Here is a 22,077-nt window from a genome sequence, read left to right as displayed (position 1 = left end):
GAACACTCCAGGGTATTCCTTGGGCCTAATAATAATCCACAGGTAAAAAGACATACAGAACATACAGAATTTCACTTAAAACATTTCCCTCATATATAAACATTTAGATAGTGCAACTTTTAAAAACACATCATCACAACACAAAGTAACTCCTTGCATTCATCTAGCTTCTCCACTTTATATCTTGGCACACAAAACAGGAATTCTGAATCATATTTTTAAAACAAAATAAAAGTTCCACACCTTGGGAGAAAAAGCAAACTGGCCTATTCTGCCCCATGATAATATATAAAAACTCTTTCTTCTTCATTCCAATAATTATAAAACAGGCCATTCTGGCCTCTATCTCTGCAAAGTCTCCTTTCATAATTAAATAAGTCAAATACCTGTATGGGTTTTATTTCATGATATTTTTAAAGCATCCCTTTTCAACATCCCCATGCCCACCCTCTGCCAAACCACCCTGTCCTAATGGCGATCCCCAAATTAACACTTTTTGCAGTCAGATCAGATCAAAGTTTGTGTTATTTCAGTCTTGTTTGCATGCAATTCCCCTAAAAGGAATCAGAAACAGACCATGTTTGCACATTTGGTTTTACTTGGCTATAGCACGTAAAACTGAGTAACATTGAGTGGAGCAGAGGGTCTTCTTCCCTCCTTATCTCCTTTCTCAGCTTGAATAAACACTGGGGTCAGACAAGGTTCCCAGGCTTCCTATCTTTGCCCTGGATAGGTGCCCCTGTGTCCCCAGGGCTGTCCTGCTGAAACGGCAGTCTGCTCCCCCTGTGTGCATGGCTGTGCTGGTGATGGAAGAAAGAAGAGCCTGGGTGGTGGCCCATCACCTCGCTGTATGTTGGGGGTGGCCCCTCCATCCTTCCGTTACTGCTGCAGGTGCTGGCACTGATGCCCGAGTTGCTGCTGGGTGGGCACGGGCCCCCACTGTACACAGAAATGTCGATCAAATCACTGTCAAATATGGTTCGGTTGGGAGGGGCCCTCACAGATTCTCTGTTGAGTTCCATCTGCTGTTCAGGGTCCCGGAGTTGTAGAGTGCAGGGCCCCTGGTAAGGAGGCGGCTCCTCCCCATCAGACAGGGAGATAGTAGGAGGAAGGTCAATCTCCTGCTGCACGTAGGGGTAGGTGGGCTGGAAGCGGCTGAACCGATCCCTCTGCATAAAGGAAGGGGCAGCAAACCTGTCCCTGGGCCGAGGGGTGTACATGGTCTGCAAAGAAAGGAGAGGTTCATGGTATAGTAATGACCACAAACTTAATAGTGCCAAGGAAATTCTTACCATATGACAATTTTCCCTGACAAAACAGAGAAGACTATTCTAAGAAAAAAAATGAAGTTTTGTTGTTCCTCCTATGATTCACCTGGCTGGGATGAATCTCCACAACCATAGAGAATTGTGGCTGACTAAAAATCTGGGTGTAATGGGAGTTATTGTGTGTGCTACCTATAAGTTTATCATTGAACAGTTTTCCAGTAGAACAGGAGTACTTTCCAGAGTGTAGTCAACAGCAACAGAGTGGAAGAGGCTCTGTGGATGCGCATGGCCTGGTCCAGGCTCCACTCCATTACCTACAAAGTAAGAGGGCTGAGGCCTGCCTCCTCGGTTGTGCCAGATCCCTACCTTATTAGAAGAATGGGAAGTGGTTCACAGTCTTCACTGTAAATATAAGCTACAACTGCCTATAATGGTATCTGTAGAAGACATGAAGTATTGGGTCAATTTATGGATATTTATTGAAGCTTGCTGCTCTAGCTTTAAAAAAAATATGGAACAAGTGCCTTTTTATTCTTTCTGATTTCTAGATTTTTCCAGGTTTTTTTTTTTTCTGGATAAAAGTTTCCTGTATTTTTTTTTAGTAACTGATATGAAAAAAGTTTTATATTTCATCCAAAGTAAATGTGATTATATATTTTTTTTCTAAAATGAATTGAAGTACTTCTTACATAATCTTCCATCTATTCCACTATCCAAGTTTCCTCAAGAGGAAATATATATTTTGTGAGTGTGTGTATGTATATATGTGTATCCACTGACATTATTCTTATTTTAAACTTAAAGGCAAACAGCTATTATTAAAAAAAATACTATTAAACTTGAAGATGTGGGACTGCATCATAGTGTGATATTTATAAACAATGATGCCAATCTGCCAGGCCTCATTATTATTAGCAGCTTATCGGATCATGTAAAGATCACTGATTCTCAACATGTTTTCTGTAAAGACCGCTAGCACAAATAATCCCTAGGAGATTCTAGGGAAAATCCCCCTCACCTTTTAAACCAGCTATAGCCATATGCCTTAATTTAAATGTGTCATTTCCTAACCTATGCTGTAATATCAATTTTGTTGAAGGGGTTTGTTTCCTTCCTTCCCTCTCCTACACAGGTGGGGTTCAGTAGTCAGCCCCTGCCACCCACACTTCACCTGCCCATCCCTTACCTCTGAAGCACCTGGTCGAGACCTCGAGCTGTCTGAAGGCCACAGATGCCCTTCCTGGAGTGGGTAGGAGTGCAAGAAACATCACAAGAAAATCATTAGTTTCAATCAGCAGCACCTGAAATCAAGGGATCTCATCCCTCTTTTACAGTAGCAGACCTGTTTAAAATACAGAACAAGAAGAACTGCTCTCTTTTTATACCTAAAATCTAAATGGAGAGTTGTGACTAATGGGGGAGTTAGAAAGTTCTGGTTCCAGCCATAACAGATTTTAAATAGATTGGATATGATATAGATCCGAAGTCAAATATTTTTCAATCTATATCATTCAAAATGGTCATCAGGCCATAGTCACTCACTACCTAGATATGGGGAGGGTAGCTTAAGCCCTCATGCAGAGGCCTCCCCTCCCCGCCAAGTGTGCACCCCCACCATGCACCAGCCAGTCCTGAGTTCAGCAGCAGCAGCAGAAAAGCACTGCTGAGGCATACTGAGCACTGCTCAGGCATAGCTTTCAAGGTGAATTTCCAAAACCTGAATGCCTTTCAAGTGTCTTCTAATGAATTTATTCTTCAGGCTGTATATTCACAGGCAGATGTGACTTGGGGGCATGTTCCTTAACACCACATCTAGTTCTTTAACACCTTTTTTCAAAAGTATTTGGCTAGACTGACAAGGTGACAGATACACTGTCAGCATCATCAAGGGTCATTTTTAATATCATAAACTTGTTTCTGAAGCACTTCAACATGTCACCTGGGAGACTGTGAATAGCTGACTACAAAGATGTGAGGTCCCCTTGTCTATATCCCTCAATACTTCATCCCCGAATGCCAGTGATTACATCTTCAGATTTCCTCAGGACCTTTCTCATAGGTGGGGAGCTGATTCTTAAACCACCATTCACCATAAGTCTCCTTACAGAAAGTTCTGCTCCTGGGCTCTTCACCATTTGATTTCAACAAAACCCCAGAGCTACACAGAACATAGACACACAGCTGCATAATGACTATGCTCTTAAATCATTAGCTCAGCCTAGCAATTAGCTGTCCACTTATGAAATCACCATGAGCACAAATATCAGCACAAGTTATCTAGACAATGCAGTGCTTCTTTTGATGTCATGGGTAGACAGGTTAAAAGAAACAGCTTTAGCACATTTGACTTTGTGATAAACTTTTGGGTCATCTCTCTCTCTCTTATTCTCAAATAAAATCTTTGTTGTGAAGGAGTACATTGTTATTTGTTGTCTGCTAATGTAGTTACTGTCATGTATGTTTGACCATTTCTGAGTAAGTTGCCACGTTTTTCTTCTGAATCTACAAGATGGTGGCAGAGCCTGGTCCACAGCAACATTACAAAGGAGAGGGTTCCTCTCTGATAGGGTCTCTAAGCCTAGATTTACCATAAAGCACATACACACATGCATGCACACATGTGTACATGTATACTCAGCATTCTCCAATGATTTGAATCAAAAAGTGTTACAGGGCAGGGTGAGGGGCATCCTGGGACCTCCAAATCTGTCTGCTCTAAATGAGTTTTGCTATCCACTGCATAAAGACAAACATACTCTTAGTGCATAAGAAGGAACTTTAACACAATTAGTATGCAATAGACAGAAGAGAAGGGAAAGAATAGATAAAATAGTTTTCACATGAAACATCCCAAGTTACTCATCCTCTCATGGGTAAATGCCCAGCCAAACAGGGTTGGCCACTGAGGCCCAAAAGCTTGCCACAAGTCTAAGGCACCTTCTGGTCGGGACCCATAGGAAAGGGGCATAAGGGTCCAGGCAAGTCTGGGAAGAAAAGGGTAAAATCAAAACCCAAGTCACAGTAAAGCCTGCCATTGTCAGCCTCCCCATGGGTCTCTCACTCATGTCTCTTCTAAGTGTCTCCTTCCATGTCCCCTAAATCCCTGGTACAAGTCCCAGGCCAAGAAGCAAACACAGCTTCTTCACATGTCTTGGCAACTTGTGTCTCCTCCAGGTCTTCTTCTTCATCTCCTCCCTTCGTTCTCCCTGTCTTCTTCAGTTTCTCCTCGCTGCTCAGTTCTACACTTCCTTGGGTGGGGCCGGGAACCTGGAACCTTCCCTTTCCTTGGGGATTACCTTGTTACAAAAGGATAGTGTGCTGGCCTCCCTAGCAGCCACTAGGATCCAGACCTATCAATGTCTTGGACCATCCAGAGGACCTAGCTGGTCATCCAGGAGCTCTACTGAAATCTACATCTTGTGGCAAAGGGATATAGGATGGCTCCAAATCTTCAGGCTTGAAGACATGTATTTTTAGACTCTTTTACCCTTAAGCATCTGCTTTGTATTTTCCTCTTTCTGAATGATCAATGAGAAGCCATATTGACAGAAAAATTTCTTGTAAGTTGAATCTGCTTTACACTAAAAACATCTGCATTAAAGATTTAAAAAAAAAGGATCTTAATAATAATTGTCTTTTTTTAAAAAAAGATTTATTTATTTATTTATGCACAGAAGAACTGGGGTGTCAGCCAGAGGTGCACGGGGTGAGAGAATTCACCAGAGACAGAGTGGGGAACAGAACAGGCAGACTGACCAAAGTACACTTCTGAGGAGCGCACCAGGCAAGACAGGAGAGGTCTGCTGTGCCATATGTGGGTGAGCTCCCTGGCTGTAACTGAACTCAGGCCACAGTGGTGATAGCACTGAGACTTAACCCCTAGGCCACCAGGGACTCACCCCCTCCAATGTTTGTCTATATGATGTCAACAATCACGATGTGTTAGATGGCCAGATTTTTTTCCCTTTCAATTTTGACCATGTGGAACTTTTGGAAGTGGGTGGGTAGTAGATGGGAAATAAAAACCGACACATTCTATTTTTTTTTATTGTGGTAAATATGTATAACATAAAATTCACCATTTTAAACATTGATAAACAGACTGTTCTATGGGTTTAAGGGCATTCGTGGTCTCATGCAATTATCACCACCATATATCGCAGGACTTTTTCATTTTCCCGTGCTAAAACACCCATTAAACTAAATTAAACTCCCAATTTCTTCCTTCCCTCAGCCATGGTAGTCACCATTGCACTTTCTGTGTCTATAAATTTAACTGTTTAAGGTATCTCATATAATTATATATTACATATAATTATATATTATTTGTTCTTTTGAGGACACATATATTATGTTTTACTTGACATACTGTGTCTAAGGTTGACCCACATTGTAGCATATGCCAGTATTTCACTCCATTTTAAGGCTGAGTAATATTCCATTATATATTCATTCATCGACTGGTAAGATATTTTGGTTGTTTCTACCTTTTGGCTATTGGGAATAATGTTGCTATAAACAGGAATGTATGACTACCTCTTCCAGTTTCTATTTTATGTAACTCTATGCTTATGTAACTCTATGCTTAATTTTTAAAATTTAATTAATTTATTTTTAACTGACGTAATATTGGGGTGCCCCATCAGGTATGACCACCACAGAGCACCCACCGCCAACTCACCCATATTTCACCACCACAGACCAATATGCCTTCCTCCCTCCCTGTTCTTCTCCTCTCCTAGCCTCTCCACCACTTGGTGTCTCAGCTCTGTAATCAGCTATCAAGGGTTTTTCAGCTTGTCTTTATCCATTAATTTATATTATATTATATTATTAATTTATATTCCACATATTAGTAACACCATCTACTATTTATCTTTCTCCTGACTTATTTCACTTAGCATTATTCTTTCAAGTTCCATCCATTACTACAACTGGCATGAGTTTACCTTTTTGATAACCGAGTAGTATTTCACCACATCTTCTTGATTCCCTCCTCTGTTTTGGGGCACTTAGATAGTTTCCATAGTTTAGCTATAGTAAATGTGCTGCAATAAACATAGGTGTACAAATTTCATTTTGAATTAGTGTTTTTAAATTTTTTGGATAGATGGGTAGGAATGAAATTACTGGTTGAATGGGAGATCCATTTATTGTTTTTTTCTCCCCCCCCCCATTTTTAATTTTTATATTTTTACAATGTTGTTTGCTTTTTGCAATGTTTGATTTCTCTTCTTGGCTGTTGTCCCCATAAAATTACCACCACCAAGACATCTTCTTGATCCAGTCATCTGTTTTTGGGTATTTAGGTTGTTTCCATATTTTAGTTATTGTAAAGAGTGCTGCAATGAAACATAGGAGTGCAGGTTTCCTTTTGAATTAAAGCTTTTGTGTCCTTTGGGTAGATTGCTAGGAGTGGAATTTCTGGGTCATACGGTAGATCCATTTTTAGTAATTTGAGGGTCTTTCACATAGCTTTTAATAGTGGTTGGACCACTTTGCATTTCAACCAGCAATGTAAAAGGGTTCCTTTTCCTCTACATCCTCTCCAGTAATTGTTGCTGTTAGTTTTTCTTAATGTAGGTCATTCTTACTGGTGTGACATGATATCTTATTGTGGTTTTGATTTGCATTTCCCTGATTATAAATGGTGCTGAGCATTTTTTTTCAAGTGCCTCTTGGAAATCTACATTTCCTCTTTGGAGAAGCGTCTTATCAGCCCTTCTGTCCAATTTTTTTTTAAGATTTATTTATTTTTATACAAGAGCTGGGGTACAGGCCAGAGGTGCTGGAGGGGAGAGGATTCATCAGTGACAGAGCGGGGAGCAGAACAGGCAGACAACTGAAATACACTGCTGAGGGGAGCAGTGGGTGTGACAGGAGAGGTCTGCCATGCCATATGGGAATCTCCCTGGCCAGACGGGAATTGAACCCACTCTTATGAGGCTGTGGACAGATTCACAGCACTGCGCTCAACCCACTGCGCCACCAGGGAGGCCCTCTTCCATCCAATTTTTGACTGCATTTTTTATTTTGTTTTTGTTGAGTTGTGTAAATCTTTTACATTAGTCCCTTAAAAGTTTTGTGGAGTGCAAATAATTTCTTATCATTTGTGGGGTGTCTGTTCATCTTGGTTATTGTCTCTTGTTGTACAGAAGCTTTTCAGTTTGATGTAGTCCCAGCTGTTTATCTTTTCTTTCATTTTCTTTGCTTAGGGGGATGAATCTTTAAAGATGTTTCTGAGATGTATGTCATGAAGTATTTTGCCTATCTTTTCTTCTATGTATTGTAAGGTTTCAGGTCTTACATACAGGTCCATTATCCATTTTGAGTTGATCTTTATGTATGGTGTGAGCTAGTAATCTAGTTTCATTCTTTTGCATGTAGTGGTCCAGCTCTCCCATCACCATTTACTGAAGAGACTGTCATTGTTGCAGTGCATATTCTTTGCTCCTTTGTCATAGGTTAGTTGTCCATACATGTGTGGCTTCATGTCTGGGTTTTCAATTTGTTTCTATAGGTCTGTGTGTCTATTTATTTTTCAGCACCATACTGTTTTAATTATTATGGCTTTGGAGTATAGTTTGAAGTCTGGGAGTGTAATGTCTCCATTCTTCCTTTTTCTTGTCAGGAGCACTTTGGCTATTCAAGGTTTTTTGTGGTTCCATATGAATTTCATCAACATTTGTTCTATCTTTGAAGCATGCCATTGAGATTTTTATTGCAATTGCACCAAATCTGTAAATTGTTTTTGATAGAATGACTATTTTGATCATGTTAATTTTGCCAATCCATGAGCAGGGAATGTCTTCCCATTTCTGTGTATCTTCTTCTATTTCTTTTGTCAATGTTTTGTAGTTTTCTTTGTATAGGCCTTTGTATAGGAGGTAAAATCCTTTGTGAGGTTTATTCCCAGGTATTTAATTTTTTTTGGTACAATTGTGAATGGGATGTTTTTCTTGATTTCTTCTTCTTCAGATATATTGTTTGCATATAAGAAGGCTACTGATTTTTGTGTGTTGATTTTGTTACTTGCTACTTCACTAAACTGGTTTATTGTTTTAATTAATTTTTCTACGGAGTTTTTAGGGTTCTCCATATATATTATTATATCATCTGTGAAAAGTAATAGTTTTACTTCTTCTTTCCCTATTTGGATTCCTTGTATGTCTTTCTCTTGCTTAATTGCTCTAGCGAGGACTTCAGTATTATATTGAAAAGCAGTGGTGAGAATGGACATATTTATCTTCTTTCTGATCTTAAAGGGAAGGCTTTTAGTTTCTCACCATTAAAATATTGGCTGTAGGTTTGTCATATATGGATTTTATTATGTTGAGCTATGTTCCTTCTATTCCAAAAATTTCAAGGACTTCCATCATAAATGGATATTGGACTTTATCAAATACTTTCTCAGCATCTATTGATATGAATACATTGATATGAATACCTGGTTTTGGTTTCTTCTTTATTCAGCCTTGGGTATAGTTTTAAAACTTTGTCCATCTCACCCAGATTGTTGAAATGGTTTGCATATAACTTCATAGTAATCTCTGATTATCCTCTGGATTTTTGCTGTGTCTATTGTAATTATTCCTCTTTCATTTGTGATTCTTTTTGAATTGTCCCCCTTTTTTATCTTTGTGAGCCTAACTAGTGTCTTGTCTGTTTTTTTCAAAGAACCACCTTTTGTTTTCATAAATATTTTGGATCATCTTTTTATATTTCTATTTATTTCTTTTGAATTTTTATTATTTCCTTTTATTTTACTGTTTTTTGGGTCTTTTGTTGTTCTTTTTCTAGTTTTTTGAGATGGGAGATTAGGTTTTATTTGGACTCTTGTTTCTTTATTTGGGTCTATTGCTATATACTTTCCTCTTATACTGCTTTTGCTGTGTCCCATATATTCTGGAAAATTGTATCTTCTTTGTCATTTGTCTTGATGTATTTATTAATTTCTTTTTTGATTTCTTCATTGATACAGTGGTCTTTCAGCAGCATGTTCTTTATTCTCCATGTAATGGGCGAGGTAGGGTCCTTGCTTTCTTTTCATTGTTGATTTCTAGTTTGATGCCTTTATGGTCAGAGAAGATGGTTTAGTATGTTTTTGATCTTCGTGTATTTGCTGATATTTGTCTGGCGTCCCAGTAGATGATCTATCCTGGAGAATGATACATGTGCACTTGAGAAGAATGTGTATTCAGTGCTTTTTTTTTTTTTTAAGATTTATTTATTTATTTATACAAGCACTGGGTGCAGTCAGAAGCGTGGGAGGGTGAGAGAATTCACCAGAGCGGGGAAGAGAACAGGCAGACTGACGAAATACACTGCTGAGGGGAGCAGCGGGCGAGGCAGGAGAGGTCTGAGCGCCATGTGGGACCCTCGCCCAGCGGCTGGGGATCAAACCAGCACTGCAGAGGCTGCGGGCAGCTTTGCAACCCAGCGCTCAACCGCTGTGCCACCAGGGGAGGCCCTATTCAGTGCTTTTTGAATGCAGTGTCCTATAGATGTCTTTTGGCCCATGTGTTCTATGTCTTTGTTTAAGGCTTTTCCTATATTTTGTCTAATTGATCTGTCCTTTGGTGACAGTGGGGTGTTGAAGTCTACCACGTACATATTTTCTCCAATGTCTTTTTTCAGATTTGAAAGTAATTGTCTAATATATTTTGGTGCTCCTTCATTGGGTGCATAGATATTGATTAGTATTATAACTTCCTGGTGTACTGTCCCCTTGATGATTATGTAGTGACTATCCGTGTCTCTTGTTACCTTTTTTAGTTTGAAGTCTATTTTATATGATATAAGTGTGGCTACCCCTTCCTTCTTTTGGGGGCCATTTGCTTGTAGAATTATTTTCTAGCCCTTTATTTTTAATCTATGCTTATCTTTGGCTCTTAGGTGTGTTTCCTGGAGACAGCACAAAGTTGGGTTCTGTTTTCTTATCCAATGAGGCTACTCTGTGTCTTTTAACTGATGAATTTAGTCCATTTACATTTAAGATCATTATTCATACATGAGTGTCTATAGTTGCCATTTTGTTTATAGTTTTATGTTTGTATTCCTTACCTTGTTCAGTTCTTCCAGTTCATTCTTCTGTTGGTTTATATTTTAAGGCTTCTTGTAATATTTCTTGGAGTGGGGGTTTAGTAGTAGCAAATTTCTGAATGTTTTATTTGTTTGAGAAGGTCCTTATTTTTCCTTCATATAGGAAGGAGAATTTTGCAGGATAAAGTATTCTTTTTTTTTCAAAGACTTATTTATTTATGCATACAAGAACTGGGGTATAGATCAGAGGTGTGGGGAGTGAGAGGATCCAAAGACAGTGGGGAACAGAACAGGCAGATCCACTGAAAGACACTGCTGAGGAGAGCAGTGGGTGAGGCAGGAGAGGTCTGCTGTGTCATGTGGGTCACCTCCCTGGTGGGGGATCGAACTTATGCTACAGAGGCTGTGGATGGCTTCATAGTGCTGTGTCTTAACCCCTTGTGCCACCAGGGAGGCCCCAGGATAAAGTATTCTTGGCTGGAATATTCTATCTTGGAGCTTTTTAAATATGTTGCTCCATTCTCTTCTTGCCCATGGTGATTCTTCAGAGAAGTCTCATGTCAGCCTAATTGTTTTTCCTTTATAAGTTATCTGTTTCTTGCCCCTTGTCATCTTCATTATTTTTCCTTTGTTTTGGATGTTTGGAGGCCTATTACGTGTCTTGTAGTTAGTTCTCCTATCATTGTGGTAATTCAGTGTTCTTCTAGCTTCCTCTATTTTCTGTTTTCATTTCCTTCTTCATATTCAGGAACCTCTCTTTAATTATTTCCTGGAATATGTTCTCAGTTCCTTTGTCTCTCTCTTCCCCTTCTATAATTCCTATAACTTATATTTTCTTTCCTCATGGTGTCAGATATTTCTCAAAATGTGTCTTCATTCTTTTTCCTTTGTCCATCATGTTCCTTTGCTTTTTTTGGTTCTTTTTTTATCTGTATCTTCGAGAGTATGATTCATTCTTCCATTTCATCACTTCTATTTTCATTGCTTTCTGCAGAATTCTCTGTCAGGCAGAGAAATTCTTCCATGTCAGTGTTGAGTTCTGGTGGCTGATTTTTTTTTTTTTGTGGTGTGTCATTCCCCAGAAGGCTTGCTTGACTTTGTATTTTTCATTTTCACTGTTGTTTGTTTTCGAATTTGTTCTGCACCGTGGGCCACTGTATCACTGGTGCTGGTGGACATCTCTTAGGGGTGCTTGTATTGGGATATTGGGGACTCGTGGCCTGGCCAAGTCTGGTTTTGTTACACCCGACTTTGCAAGGACTGTGATGCTGTGGATAGGCTGATGAGCGCTAGCCCTGAAGATAACTAGGTCTCTGTATGCTGCTGGTTTTTTCCTCAATGTGCACATCCTTTTTTTAAATTTAAATATTCCCCATACAATTGCAACCCCGATTTTGACCCCAATCTCTCCTCCCCCCACCAAAGAGTGTCTCTGGTTCATAGTTGTTTGTTGATTTTGATTTTTTTCTTTCTTATAGTTATTCTTTTTCCTGGTCCATATTTAGGTTTTCTAGATTCCTGTTATGAGTGAGACCATGTGGTATTTTTCTTTTTCTTTCTGGCTTATTTCGCAGAGCATGATTGCTTCCAGTTCCATCCATGTTGCTGCAAACTGCGTGTGTTTATCTTTTTTGATTGCTGAGTAATATTCCATTGTGTATATGGACCACATCTTCTTGATCCAGTTATCTATTTTTGGGCATTTGGGTTGTTTCCAAAGCTTAGCTATTATAAATTGTAATGCTCTAAACATAGGGGTGCAGGTGCTCTTTGGAATTGATGTTTCTGTGTCCTTTGGGTAAATACCTAGGAGTGGAATTGCTGGATCATATGGAAGCTCTATCTTTAGTAGGTTGAGGAATCTCCACACAGCTTTCCATAGTGGTTGGACCAGTTTGCACTCCCACTAGCAGTGCAGGAAAGTTCCTTTCTCTCCACATCCTTGCCAACATTTGTTGTTGCTAGTTTTTTTAATATGTGCCATTCTCACTGGTGTAAGATGGTATCTGATTGTAGTTTTGATTTGCATTTCCCTGATCGCAAGTTATGTTGAACATTTTTTCATATGCCTGTTGGCCATTTGTATTTCCTCTTCAGAGAAGTTTCTTTTTAGCTCTTCTGCCCATTTTTTGACTGGATTATGTTCTTTGTTTTTGTTGAGTCTCATCAGCTCTTCGTAGATTTTTGTTACCAGTCCTTTATCATTAGTGTTGTGTGCAAAAATGTTCTCCCAGTTGGTGGGGTTTCTCTTTGTTTTTGTTATTGTCTCTTTTGCTGTGCAGAAGCTCTTTAATTTGATGTAGTCCCAGCTGTTTATCTTTGCCTTCACTATCACTGCTTTGGGAGATGCATCTGTAAAGATGTCTTTGAGGTGCATGTCATGTAGTGTTTTGCCTATATTTCCTTCTATATATTTTATGGTTTCTGGTCTTATGTCTAGTTCTTTAATCCATTTTGAGTTGGTTTTGTGCATGGTGTGAGGTCAAGCTTCATTCTTTTGCATGCAGCGACCCAGTTTTCCCAGCACCATTTATTGAACAAACTTTCTTTGCTCCAGTGTATATTCTTTGCTCCTTTGTCAAAGATTAGTTGACCATAACTCTGTGGGTTTATTTCTGGGTTTTCTGTTCGGTTCCATTGGTCCATGTGTCTGTTCTGGTTCCAGTACCATGCAGTTTTGATTTTTATGGCTTGGTAGTATAGTTTGAAGTCTGGGAGAGTGATGTCTCCATTCCCTTCTTTTTTTTTTCAGGAGGGTTTTGGCTATTCGGGGTTTTTGGTGGCTCCATATGAATTTCATCAATATTTTTTCTGTTTCTTTGAAGAATAACATTGAAATTTTAATTGGAATAGCATTGAATCTGTAAATTACTTTTGGTAGGATGGCCATTTTGATAATGCTAATTCTTCTGATCCATGAGCAGGGGATGTCTTTCCATTGCTTTGTGTCTACTTCTATTTCTTTTAACAGTGTTTTATAGTTTTCTTTGTACAGGCCCTTTACTTCTTTTTTTGGGTTTGTTCCTAAGTATTTGATTTTTTTTTGTTTCAATAATAAAAGGAATGGTTTTCTTGATTTCTTCTTCTTCAGATTTACTGTTTGTGTATAGGAAGGCTACTGATTTTTTTCATTGATTTTGTATCCTGCCACTTTATTAAACTGATTGATTAGTTGAATTAGTTTTTCTGTGGAGTTTTTGGGGTTCTCTATATATAATATCATATCATCCGCAAATAGTGATAGTTTGACTTCTTCCTTGCCTATTTCGATTCCTTGTATATCTTTCTCTTGTCTTATTGCTCTGGCTAGGACTTCCAGTATTATGTTGAAAAGCAGTGGTGAGAGTGGACATCCTTGTCTTGTTCCAGATCTTAATGGGAATACTTTCAGTTTTTCACCATTGAGAATGATATTGGCTGTGGGCTTGTCATAGATGGCCGTTATGATGTTGAGGTATGTTCCTTGTATCCCGAGAATTTTAAAGGCCTTTATCATAAATGGTTATTGTACTTTGTCGAATGCTTTCTCAGCATCTATTGATATTATCATATGGTTTTTATATTTCTTTTTGTTTATGTGTTGGATTACATTGATTGATTTTCGGATGTTGAACCCTCCTTGTGTCCCTGGAATAAATCCTACTTGGTTGTAGTGAATTATCTTATGGATGCATTGTTGGATTCTGTTTGCAAGGATTTTGTTGAGGATTTTTGCATCATTGTCCATTAGGGAGATTGGCCTGTAATTTTCTTTTTTTGTGCTGTCTTTGTTGGGTTTTGGTATTAGTGTAATGTTTGCTTCGCAGAACGTATTTGGTAGTATTCCTTCTTTTTCAATTTTTTGAAAGAGTTTGTGTAGGATAGGCACTAATTCACTGCTGATTGTTTGGTAGAATTCATTTGTGAAGCTGTCTGGGCCTGGGCTTTTGTTTTGGGGGGAGTGCTTTGATTACTGCTTCAATTTCGCTTCTTATAATTGGTCTGTTTAGTTGTTCTCTTTCTTCTTTGTCCAGCTTTGGATGATTGCATCATTCTAGGAATTTGTCCTTTTCTTCTAGAGATGTTGTTAAATTTGTTTGCATATAAGTGTTCATAGTAATCTCTATTATTCTTTTGATTTTTACTGAGTCTGTTGTGATTTCTCTTCTTTCATTTATAATCCTATTTATACGTGTTTTCTCCTGTTTTTCTCTTTGTGAGCCTGGCTAGAGGTTTGTCTATTTTGTTTACTTTTTCAAAGAACCAACTTTAAGTTTCATTGATCTTTTGGATTGTTTTTTTAATTTCTAATTCATTTATTTCTGCTTTGATTTTTATTATTTCCTTACTTCTATTGGCTTTTGGGTTTTTTTGGTTGTTCTTTCTCTAGTTCTTTGAGATGTGAGGTTAGATTGTTTCTTTGAGTTCTTTCTTGTTTGTTGATGTGAGCCTGCATTGCTATATATTTTCCTCTTATTTCTGCTTTTGCTGCATCCCATACATTCTGGAAAGTGGTGTCCTCCTTGTCATTCAACTCAAAGTATTTTTTAATTTTCTTTGATATCCTCATTAGTCCAGTGGTCTTCCAGCAGTGTGGATTTCAATCTCCATAAAGTGGGAAGGTTCCTTGTTTTTTTTCCATGATTTATTTCTAGCTTGATGCCTTTATGATTTGAGACGATATTTGGAATGATTTTGATTTTCATGTATCTGTTGATGTTTGTCTTGTGGCCCAATATTTGATCAATTCTGGAGAATGATCCATGCGCACTTGAAAAAAATGTGTACTCAGATTTTTTTGGGTGCAGTGTCCTATAGATGTCTTTTATTTATTTATTTATTTATTTTTTCAACTTTTACAAACTGTTTATTTTCCATTAACCTTATTTCCACTTTCTGTTCAAGTCTCTGGAAGAACAGCTTAAGACCACTCAGTGGTTGTTCCCACCCATTCAGTGGCTTGAGCAGTGGGAGCTGCAGACCAGTTTTCAGTGGCAGGCTGGACGCTCCAGTCTTCAGTAGGGAACTACTGGATAGGTACAGAGGGCACCTGCACGCCTTCAGACCAGTCTGCCCCTTCAGTCTGAGTAGCAGTAAACTCAGGAGCTGGAGCCATCCATTTGCCCTGAAATTCCTCCTTGGTCACAGCCTTTTCAGCAGCAGCCTCATCTTCCTTTTCAATCTCTTCAGGATCTCTGTAGAAGTAGAGATCAGGCCTGACCTCCCAAGGGTGTTCACGGGAGATGGTGCCATGCATGCGTAGAACTTCCCGGGCCAGCATCCACCACATGAAACCCACTGAGTGAGCTCCCTTATTGTTGCAGGGGATGGCAATGTCCACATAACGCAGAGGAGAGTGTGTTACACAGAGCAATGGTAGGCAGGTTAACATAGGATGCCTCTGTGAGAGGCTGGTGGTCAGCCCTGGGATCGGTAACCACCAAAAGTCTTGGCTCCCGGAAAGCTACCTGGATCTGGTTAGTGAAGGTCCCAGGAGTGAAGCGGACAGCAATAGGATTGGCTCCAGTGGCAGCAGCAAACTTTAGCACAGCTCACTGGCCAGTGTTCCTGGACGATATGACACTGACATCAGCCGGATTTTCAATGGCAACAATGGCACGAACTGCCAGCAGGAGCTTCTCCCAGGTTCTCTTCAAATTTATGATATAGATGCCATCACTTTTCCTTTTGTAGATGTACTGTTCCATCTGGAAGTCAAGGTTGGTGCCACCTAAGTAGGTTCCTGTTGCAAGGAATTTGAGGACATCCTCCTCCTTCATTTGCAGGACATCGAGGACTCCGGACATTGTGAAAGTTTCCCTTTTAAGTTACAATGGGAGCCCAGAACAACTCCATATGGACCCCTCTCTTGGCAGCGCAGAAAGGTATAGATGTCTTTTAAGTCCATGAGTTCTATATCTTTATTTAGGGCTCTAGTGTCTTTGTTTATTTTTTGTCTCGTTGACCTGTCCATTGGTGAGAGTGGGGTGTTGATGTCTCCCACTATATATGTATTTTCTTTAATATCTGTTTTCAGAGCTGATAATAATCGTCTAATATATTTTGGTGCCCCTTATTTGGTGAGTATATGTTGATGAGTGTTATATCTTCCTGATGTATTATCCCCCTTGATCATAATGTAGTGTCCATCTATGTCTCTTTTTACTTTTTTTTAATTTGAAGTCTAAGTCTATTTCATCTGATATAAGTATGGCTGTTCCTGCCTTCTTTTTTGGTTCATTTGATTGTAGGATTGTTTTCCACCCTTTTACTTTCAGTCTGTGTTTATCTTTTGTGGTTAAATGTGTTTCCTGGAGACAGCAGAAGATTGGATTTTGTTTTTTAATCCAGTCTGCTACTCTCTGTCTTTTTACTGATGAGTTTAATACATTTACATTTAGAGTTAATATTGATATATTGGCATCTGTGTTTGCCATTTTGTTTGTCTTTTTTGTGATTTTATTCCTTGCTTTATTCTGTTCTTCTTGTTCATTCCTCTGTTTGTTTTGGCTTTAGGACTTCTGTAGAATTTTTTGGAGTGGGGGTTTAGTTGTAATGAATTTCTGGAGCTTCTGTTTGTCTGAGAAGGTCCATGTTTTTTCTTCATAGAAGAAGGAGAGCTTTGCAGGGTAAAGTATTCTTGGTTGGCATTTGCTGTCTTGAAGTTTGCTGAATATGTTATTCCATTCTCTTCTTGCCTGTAATGTTTCTCTGGAGCAATCAGAAGTTAACCTGATTGGTTTTCCCTTATAAATTATCTGTTTCTTCCCCCTTGTCAGCGCCATTATTTTTTCCTTGTCTTGGACTCTTGCAAGCTTTACTATTAGGTGTCTTGATGTAGCTTTCTTTTTATTATGGTAATTGGGAGTTCTTCTCACTTCTTTTATGTCGATATTCATCTCCTTTATCATGCTTGGGAAGTTTTCTTCAATTATCTCCTTGAATAATTTCTCAGTTCCTTTGTCTCTCTCCTCACCTTCTGGAATGCCTATAACTCTTACATTTCCTCTCTTTATGGAGTCTGATAATTGCCTAAGAGTCTCCTTATACTGCTTCCTTTGCACTTCTCTCTCCATTTCTCTTTTGGCTCTTTTTATTTCTGTATTTTCTATAGTACTGATTCATTCTTCCATTTCATCGATCCTGTTTTCATTGCTTTTCCCAGAGTTCTTTATCTCTTCTAGTAATCTTTTAAAAAGCATTTCTTTTCTTTCCTTTCTTAAGGTCTCAATTTCATTCTTCTGTTCAGTGATTATTTGTCTCAACTCATTTTTTTCCTTTTTGTTTTCTTTCTTTCTTTCAGGATCATTATTAATTGTCTATCTGACAGGCCGAGAAGTTCTTCCATGTCATTGTTGAGCTCTGGTGACAGTGTTTCTTTTTATGGTGTGTCCTCCTGCTGGCTTGCTTGGTTATTTATATTTTTTCTTCTCCCTGTTATTTGCTTTCTAATTAGTTCTATGCGTTGGGACATTGTGCCACTGGTGTTGGCGGGCATCTCTTTGGAGTGCTCCTTTAGGGGTGTTGGAAACTGTTTACCAGATTGAGACCAGCACTGGTAGGCCAAAACTCCACCAGGGTATTGATGCTGTGATGCTGGGCTCTGTCCTTTACAGTTCCCTCCCTCTGTATTTTTCAGTTCTAACAGGGAATCAGCTAGTTGGTGATTTAGTTATGGTCACGAGGTGGCACCAGAGATCCATACTTGCTGACCTGTGCTTTTTCCCAGTGGTTCTCTGAGTGGTGGAGGGGGTACGCAGGGGAGAACCTCAACACAGGGGCTCTTATTCAAGCCAGGTGCTGTGTCTGCCCTGTGTTCACCAGGGGGGTGTGCCTGCAGCTGTATGCATCCCACACCCTGAAGTCTGCACTCTAGTTTTCAGTTCCAGGGCTATGAGATCCAAAACGCTGGCTGTCACCCTGTACAGTGCCCGCTGCTATGGCACATCCCACGCCCTGGATCCTGTGCCTAGCTCTCAGTTCGAGGATGGTGAAAGGTCCATGCAGGAAGCCAGAATGCAGGAGCCAACCAGGAAGCCCACCTGGGGGGCAGGAATGGGGATACCTGCCTGGAGGACTCAGACAATGAGCCTCCCCCCTCCCACTACGAGTCTCATCTCAGACAAAGAACCTCTACCTGCCCTACAAACTTTTCCCACCACACGAGCCCAACTACCCACCTGACCTCTCCTCACCCTATAAAACCCTGCTTCCCCCTAACAATGTGCGCGACTCCACTGACCCCCGCCTTGGGTCTGTGAGATCCGCCCGGGAGCAATAAACTTTCCCTTCCCCCCCCCCAAGGAAACTTGGCCTGGCTCTTCTTTACCACGCCGAACCTTTCAGATGGGGTCTTGCTCCACGCCTTATTTCCCTCCTTACCCCCGTTTGCGTGGCCCACCCTCTCTCAGTGCCTGAGGGTGTTCTTGTGATCCCTGGTAGTGTTGGTGATTTTTTTCCTGGTCACTAGGTGGCGACAGAGATCTTTCCTAGTGTCCTTTGGGAACTGTTTTTAAGCCCGTGGGTCCCGGGGAACAGAGTGGGAGTGGCATGGAGAGCCTCAACTGCGTGGGGGTGCTGTGTCTGCCTTGTGCCCCACCATCGCGGGGAACCCACGCCCTGAATTTTGTGCCCCGGGTCTCAGTTCCCAAAGCCCTCAGGTCTAGGATGCAGGTTGTAGCTCAGTTCAGTGTTCGCAGAAATGGCGCCTTTTGCACTCCACTCCTGTGTCCGGGCGCCTGGTTTCTGATTACTCAGTGAGGGACATTCACCTCAGTGAGGGCCCCCACGCATCTCCCTGCAAGCCTAGGTCACAGGCGTGGGACCTGGGCAGCCCCGATCTGCATATGCTTTTCAAGTGCACCCCTTTTCCGCACAAGCTTACTGGCTGGCCTTGGGCTATTTGTAGGTCTCCTGGGAGTCTTTATTTTTCTCCAATGGCTCCTGGAGCTGTTCGCTCACCTCGGGGAATCCTGCCTAGCAGCTAATCTGCTACTTGCACATCTTAATTTACAATGCTGGGCGGAGTTGGTGCAGGAGCATAGGGGTTCACACAGACTCTAACACTGTGTGTGAGCTAAAAGACACTCTCCCAAGTGGTTGCTGCTCCCTGTGGGGGCTGGGCTCTCCTTCTGTCTTCCTGGCTTTACTCACTTTTCCAAACAGGGTGTGTGGGTGCACAGGGGTCGCTGTCCTCCAACAGCTGTGTGTAGGAAGGTGGGCGCTCTCCTGGTCTTGCTGCTCACCTTTGCTTGCTGACCCTTCTAAGGCTACACCTTTGTGTGAATCCCAATCACCCAGCACAGTGCCCAAACCTTAGTGCATGCTCTGGGTTCATCAATGTCTGGTTAACAAAGCTTTTCCTGGGGAGCAGATACTGGTGTTGCAAGATGTCCAGCAGCTGCCTTGCTAGATTACTCTCTTCACTGAACTGAGAGCCACCTTCCATTTTTAATGTTTTGAGACATCTTCACACTGCTTTCCATAAGGGCCTGAGCAGTTTGCATTCCCACAGCAGTGCAGGAAGGTTCCTTTTTTTCCACATCCTTGCCAGCCTTTGTTGTTTCTGGTCTTTTTGATATGGGGCCATTCTCACAGGTGTGAGATACTATCTCTCACTGTGGTCTTGATTTGCATAAGTGATTGTGAACTTTTTTTTATGTATCTGCTGGTCTTTTGAATGTTTTCATTGGAGAAGTGTCTGTTTAGTTCTTTTGCCCATTTTTGATTGGATTATTTTCTTTGTTTTTGTAGAGTTTTAAGAGTTCTTTGTATATCTTTTATATCAGTCCTTTGTCAGATATATGGTATGAAAATATATTCTCTTATTCAGTAGGATTTTTTTTTTGTTTAAGTTATGTTTCTTTCACTATATAGTAATTTTTCTGTTTGATGTAGTCCCAGCTGTTTATATTCTGTTCTGTTTTCCTTGCTGTTGGGGATGAATCCCTAAAGGTATCACTAAAGTTTATGTCATGAAATGTTTTACCTGTGTTTTATTCTATGTATTTTATGATTACAGGTCTTACATTCAAATCTTTGATCCATGTTAAGTTGACTTTAGCGGATGGTGTGAGATTGTGGTCTAGTTTGATTCTTTTGCATTCAGTTGTCCAGTTTACCCAACACTATTTATTGAAGAGGTTATCTTGTTCCGGTATATATTTCAATGCCTATCTCAAAGATTAACTGCATGCCTATCTCAAATATTAACTGTATATATATACACACACACACACACACACTCTTATATATATATGGGTTTATTTCTGGGCTCTCAATTCTATTCCATTGGTCTATGTGTTTTTGTTCCAGTACCAGGCTGTTTTAATTATTATGGCTTTATATTATAGCTTAAGGTATGGAATGATACCTCCATTCTCTTTCCCCTTTGTCAAGATTGATGTTGCTATTCAGGGTCTTTTGTAATTCCATATGAATTTCAATAGTGTTTGCTCCAGTGCTTTGAAACAAGCCACTGATATTTTTATTGTAATTGCATTGAATCTGTATATTTCTTTGGGTAGAATTGTTATAGAGCAACCCCGATATTAAACGGGTTCCTGGCTGTGGGTCCTCACCTGCGCGCTTTAAAGGGACTTATGAATACTCTACTACAGACACACGCAAAAGGGTTAATAAAAGGTTTATTTACAAGAGAAAAAGAAATAAGGAAAATGTACAACTCAGGGAGAAAATAGGGAAATAAAGTCTTTAATGCGTCCTACCCGATCCGACGACCTGGAAACCCAAAGTCACTCTCAGAGCTGGCCGGACACTGCGAGCTGGCTGAGAGCCCAAAAATGGAGAGACCCCCCAAAGCCCACGTGTCTGCCTTTTTGTATCCACCTGGCTGCTTAACCCCACCCTCAGGTCCCAGCCACCTTCCCTTTGATGGTGATGGGATTTGGAGTTCCCAGTGTCTTTGGCTTTGACCTGGGGTGGGGGTGGAGTCCACAAAGCCTATATGGAATTTGCTTTGGGACATCCTTTTCCCCCTAACAGAATGGCCATTATGACAATGTCCATGAGCAGGGAATATTTTTCCATTTCGTTGTGTCTTCTATTTCTTTCAACAATGTCTTACTGTTTTCTTTGTATAGATCTTTTACCTCCTATGTTAGGTTTACTCCTAGGTATTTATTTTTTTTAATTGGTGTAATTGTAAATGTGATAATTTTCTTAATTTCTTCCTCTTTTATTTCATTTTTGTGTATTGGAATTAACTGAAATATGTGTGTTGATTATCTACCCTGCTGCTTTGCTAAAGTGATTGTTTAAATTAGTTTTTCCATGTAGTCTTGGGGGTTCTCTATGTATATTATCATGTCATCTGCAAATAATGACAGCATTACTTCTTTCCCAATCTGGATTCCTTTTATATTTTTCTCTCATCTAATCACTCTAGCTAGAACTTCCAATGCTATGTTGAATAGCACTGGTTAGAGTGGATATCTTTTGTCTTTTTTATACCAGATTTTAGTGGAAAAGTTTTCATTTTTTTAACACCATTGAGAATGACATTTAACTATGGGTTTGTAGTAAATAACTTTAAAAAAATTACATTAAGGTATGATTTGTTTATTGCCAGTTTTTAAAAAGGGTTTTCAACATAAATGGATGAATCTCATTAAATGCTTTCTCAGCATCTATTGATATGGTATTTATCTTTCTTTTTGATGATGTGGTGAATTATGTTGATTGATTTTCAGATGTTAAACCATTCTTATGTACCTGGTGTCAATCCCATTTGGTCATGGTGTATTATCCTTTTAATGCACTGATGGAT

The 22,077-nt window shown here is 39.9% G+C and overlaps 1 protein-coding gene and 1 pseudogene across 4 annotated transcripts in view; both read right to left on the bottom strand.

The window, feature by feature from the left end:
- Nucleotides 1-692: 692 nt before the first annotated feature.
- The window catches only part of LOC311187966 (low-density lipoprotein receptor class A domain-containing protein 4-like), a gene marked incomplete at both ends in the record, with an annotated part of 57,990 nt that continues 36,605 nt past the window's right edge, over nucleotides 693-22,077 (bottom strand). For 2 of the 3 annotated variants that reach the window (XM_084259744.1, XM_084259746.1), the window contains 2 exons: nucleotides 693-1,223; nucleotides 2,455-2,508. In XM_084259744.1, coding sequence (XP_084115870.1) covers nucleotides 693-1,223; nucleotides 2,455-2,508 — 585 coding nt within the window. The remainder of the gene's footprint in view (nucleotides 1,224-2,454; nucleotides 2,509-22,077) is intronic. The other variant, XM_084259745.1, reaches the window with a different exon arrangement.
- LOC311187965 (small ribosomal subunit protein uS2-like) lies at nucleotides 14,883-16,096 on the bottom strand (annotated as a pseudogene). The gene has a single exon. The product of its transcript is annotated as a small ribosomal subunit protein uS2-like (transcript).

The sequence above is a fragment of the Talpa europaea genome, assembly GCF_964194135.1.
Source record: "Talpa europaea genome assembly, contig: HAP1_SCAFFOLD_86, whole genome shotgun sequence".
NCBI classification, from domain to species: Eukaryota; Metazoa; Chordata; class Mammalia; order Eulipotyphla; family Talpidae; genus Talpa; species Talpa europaea.
Note: the sequence above shows the minus strand (reverse complement) of the source record. Positions and strands in the feature narration are given on the sequence as shown.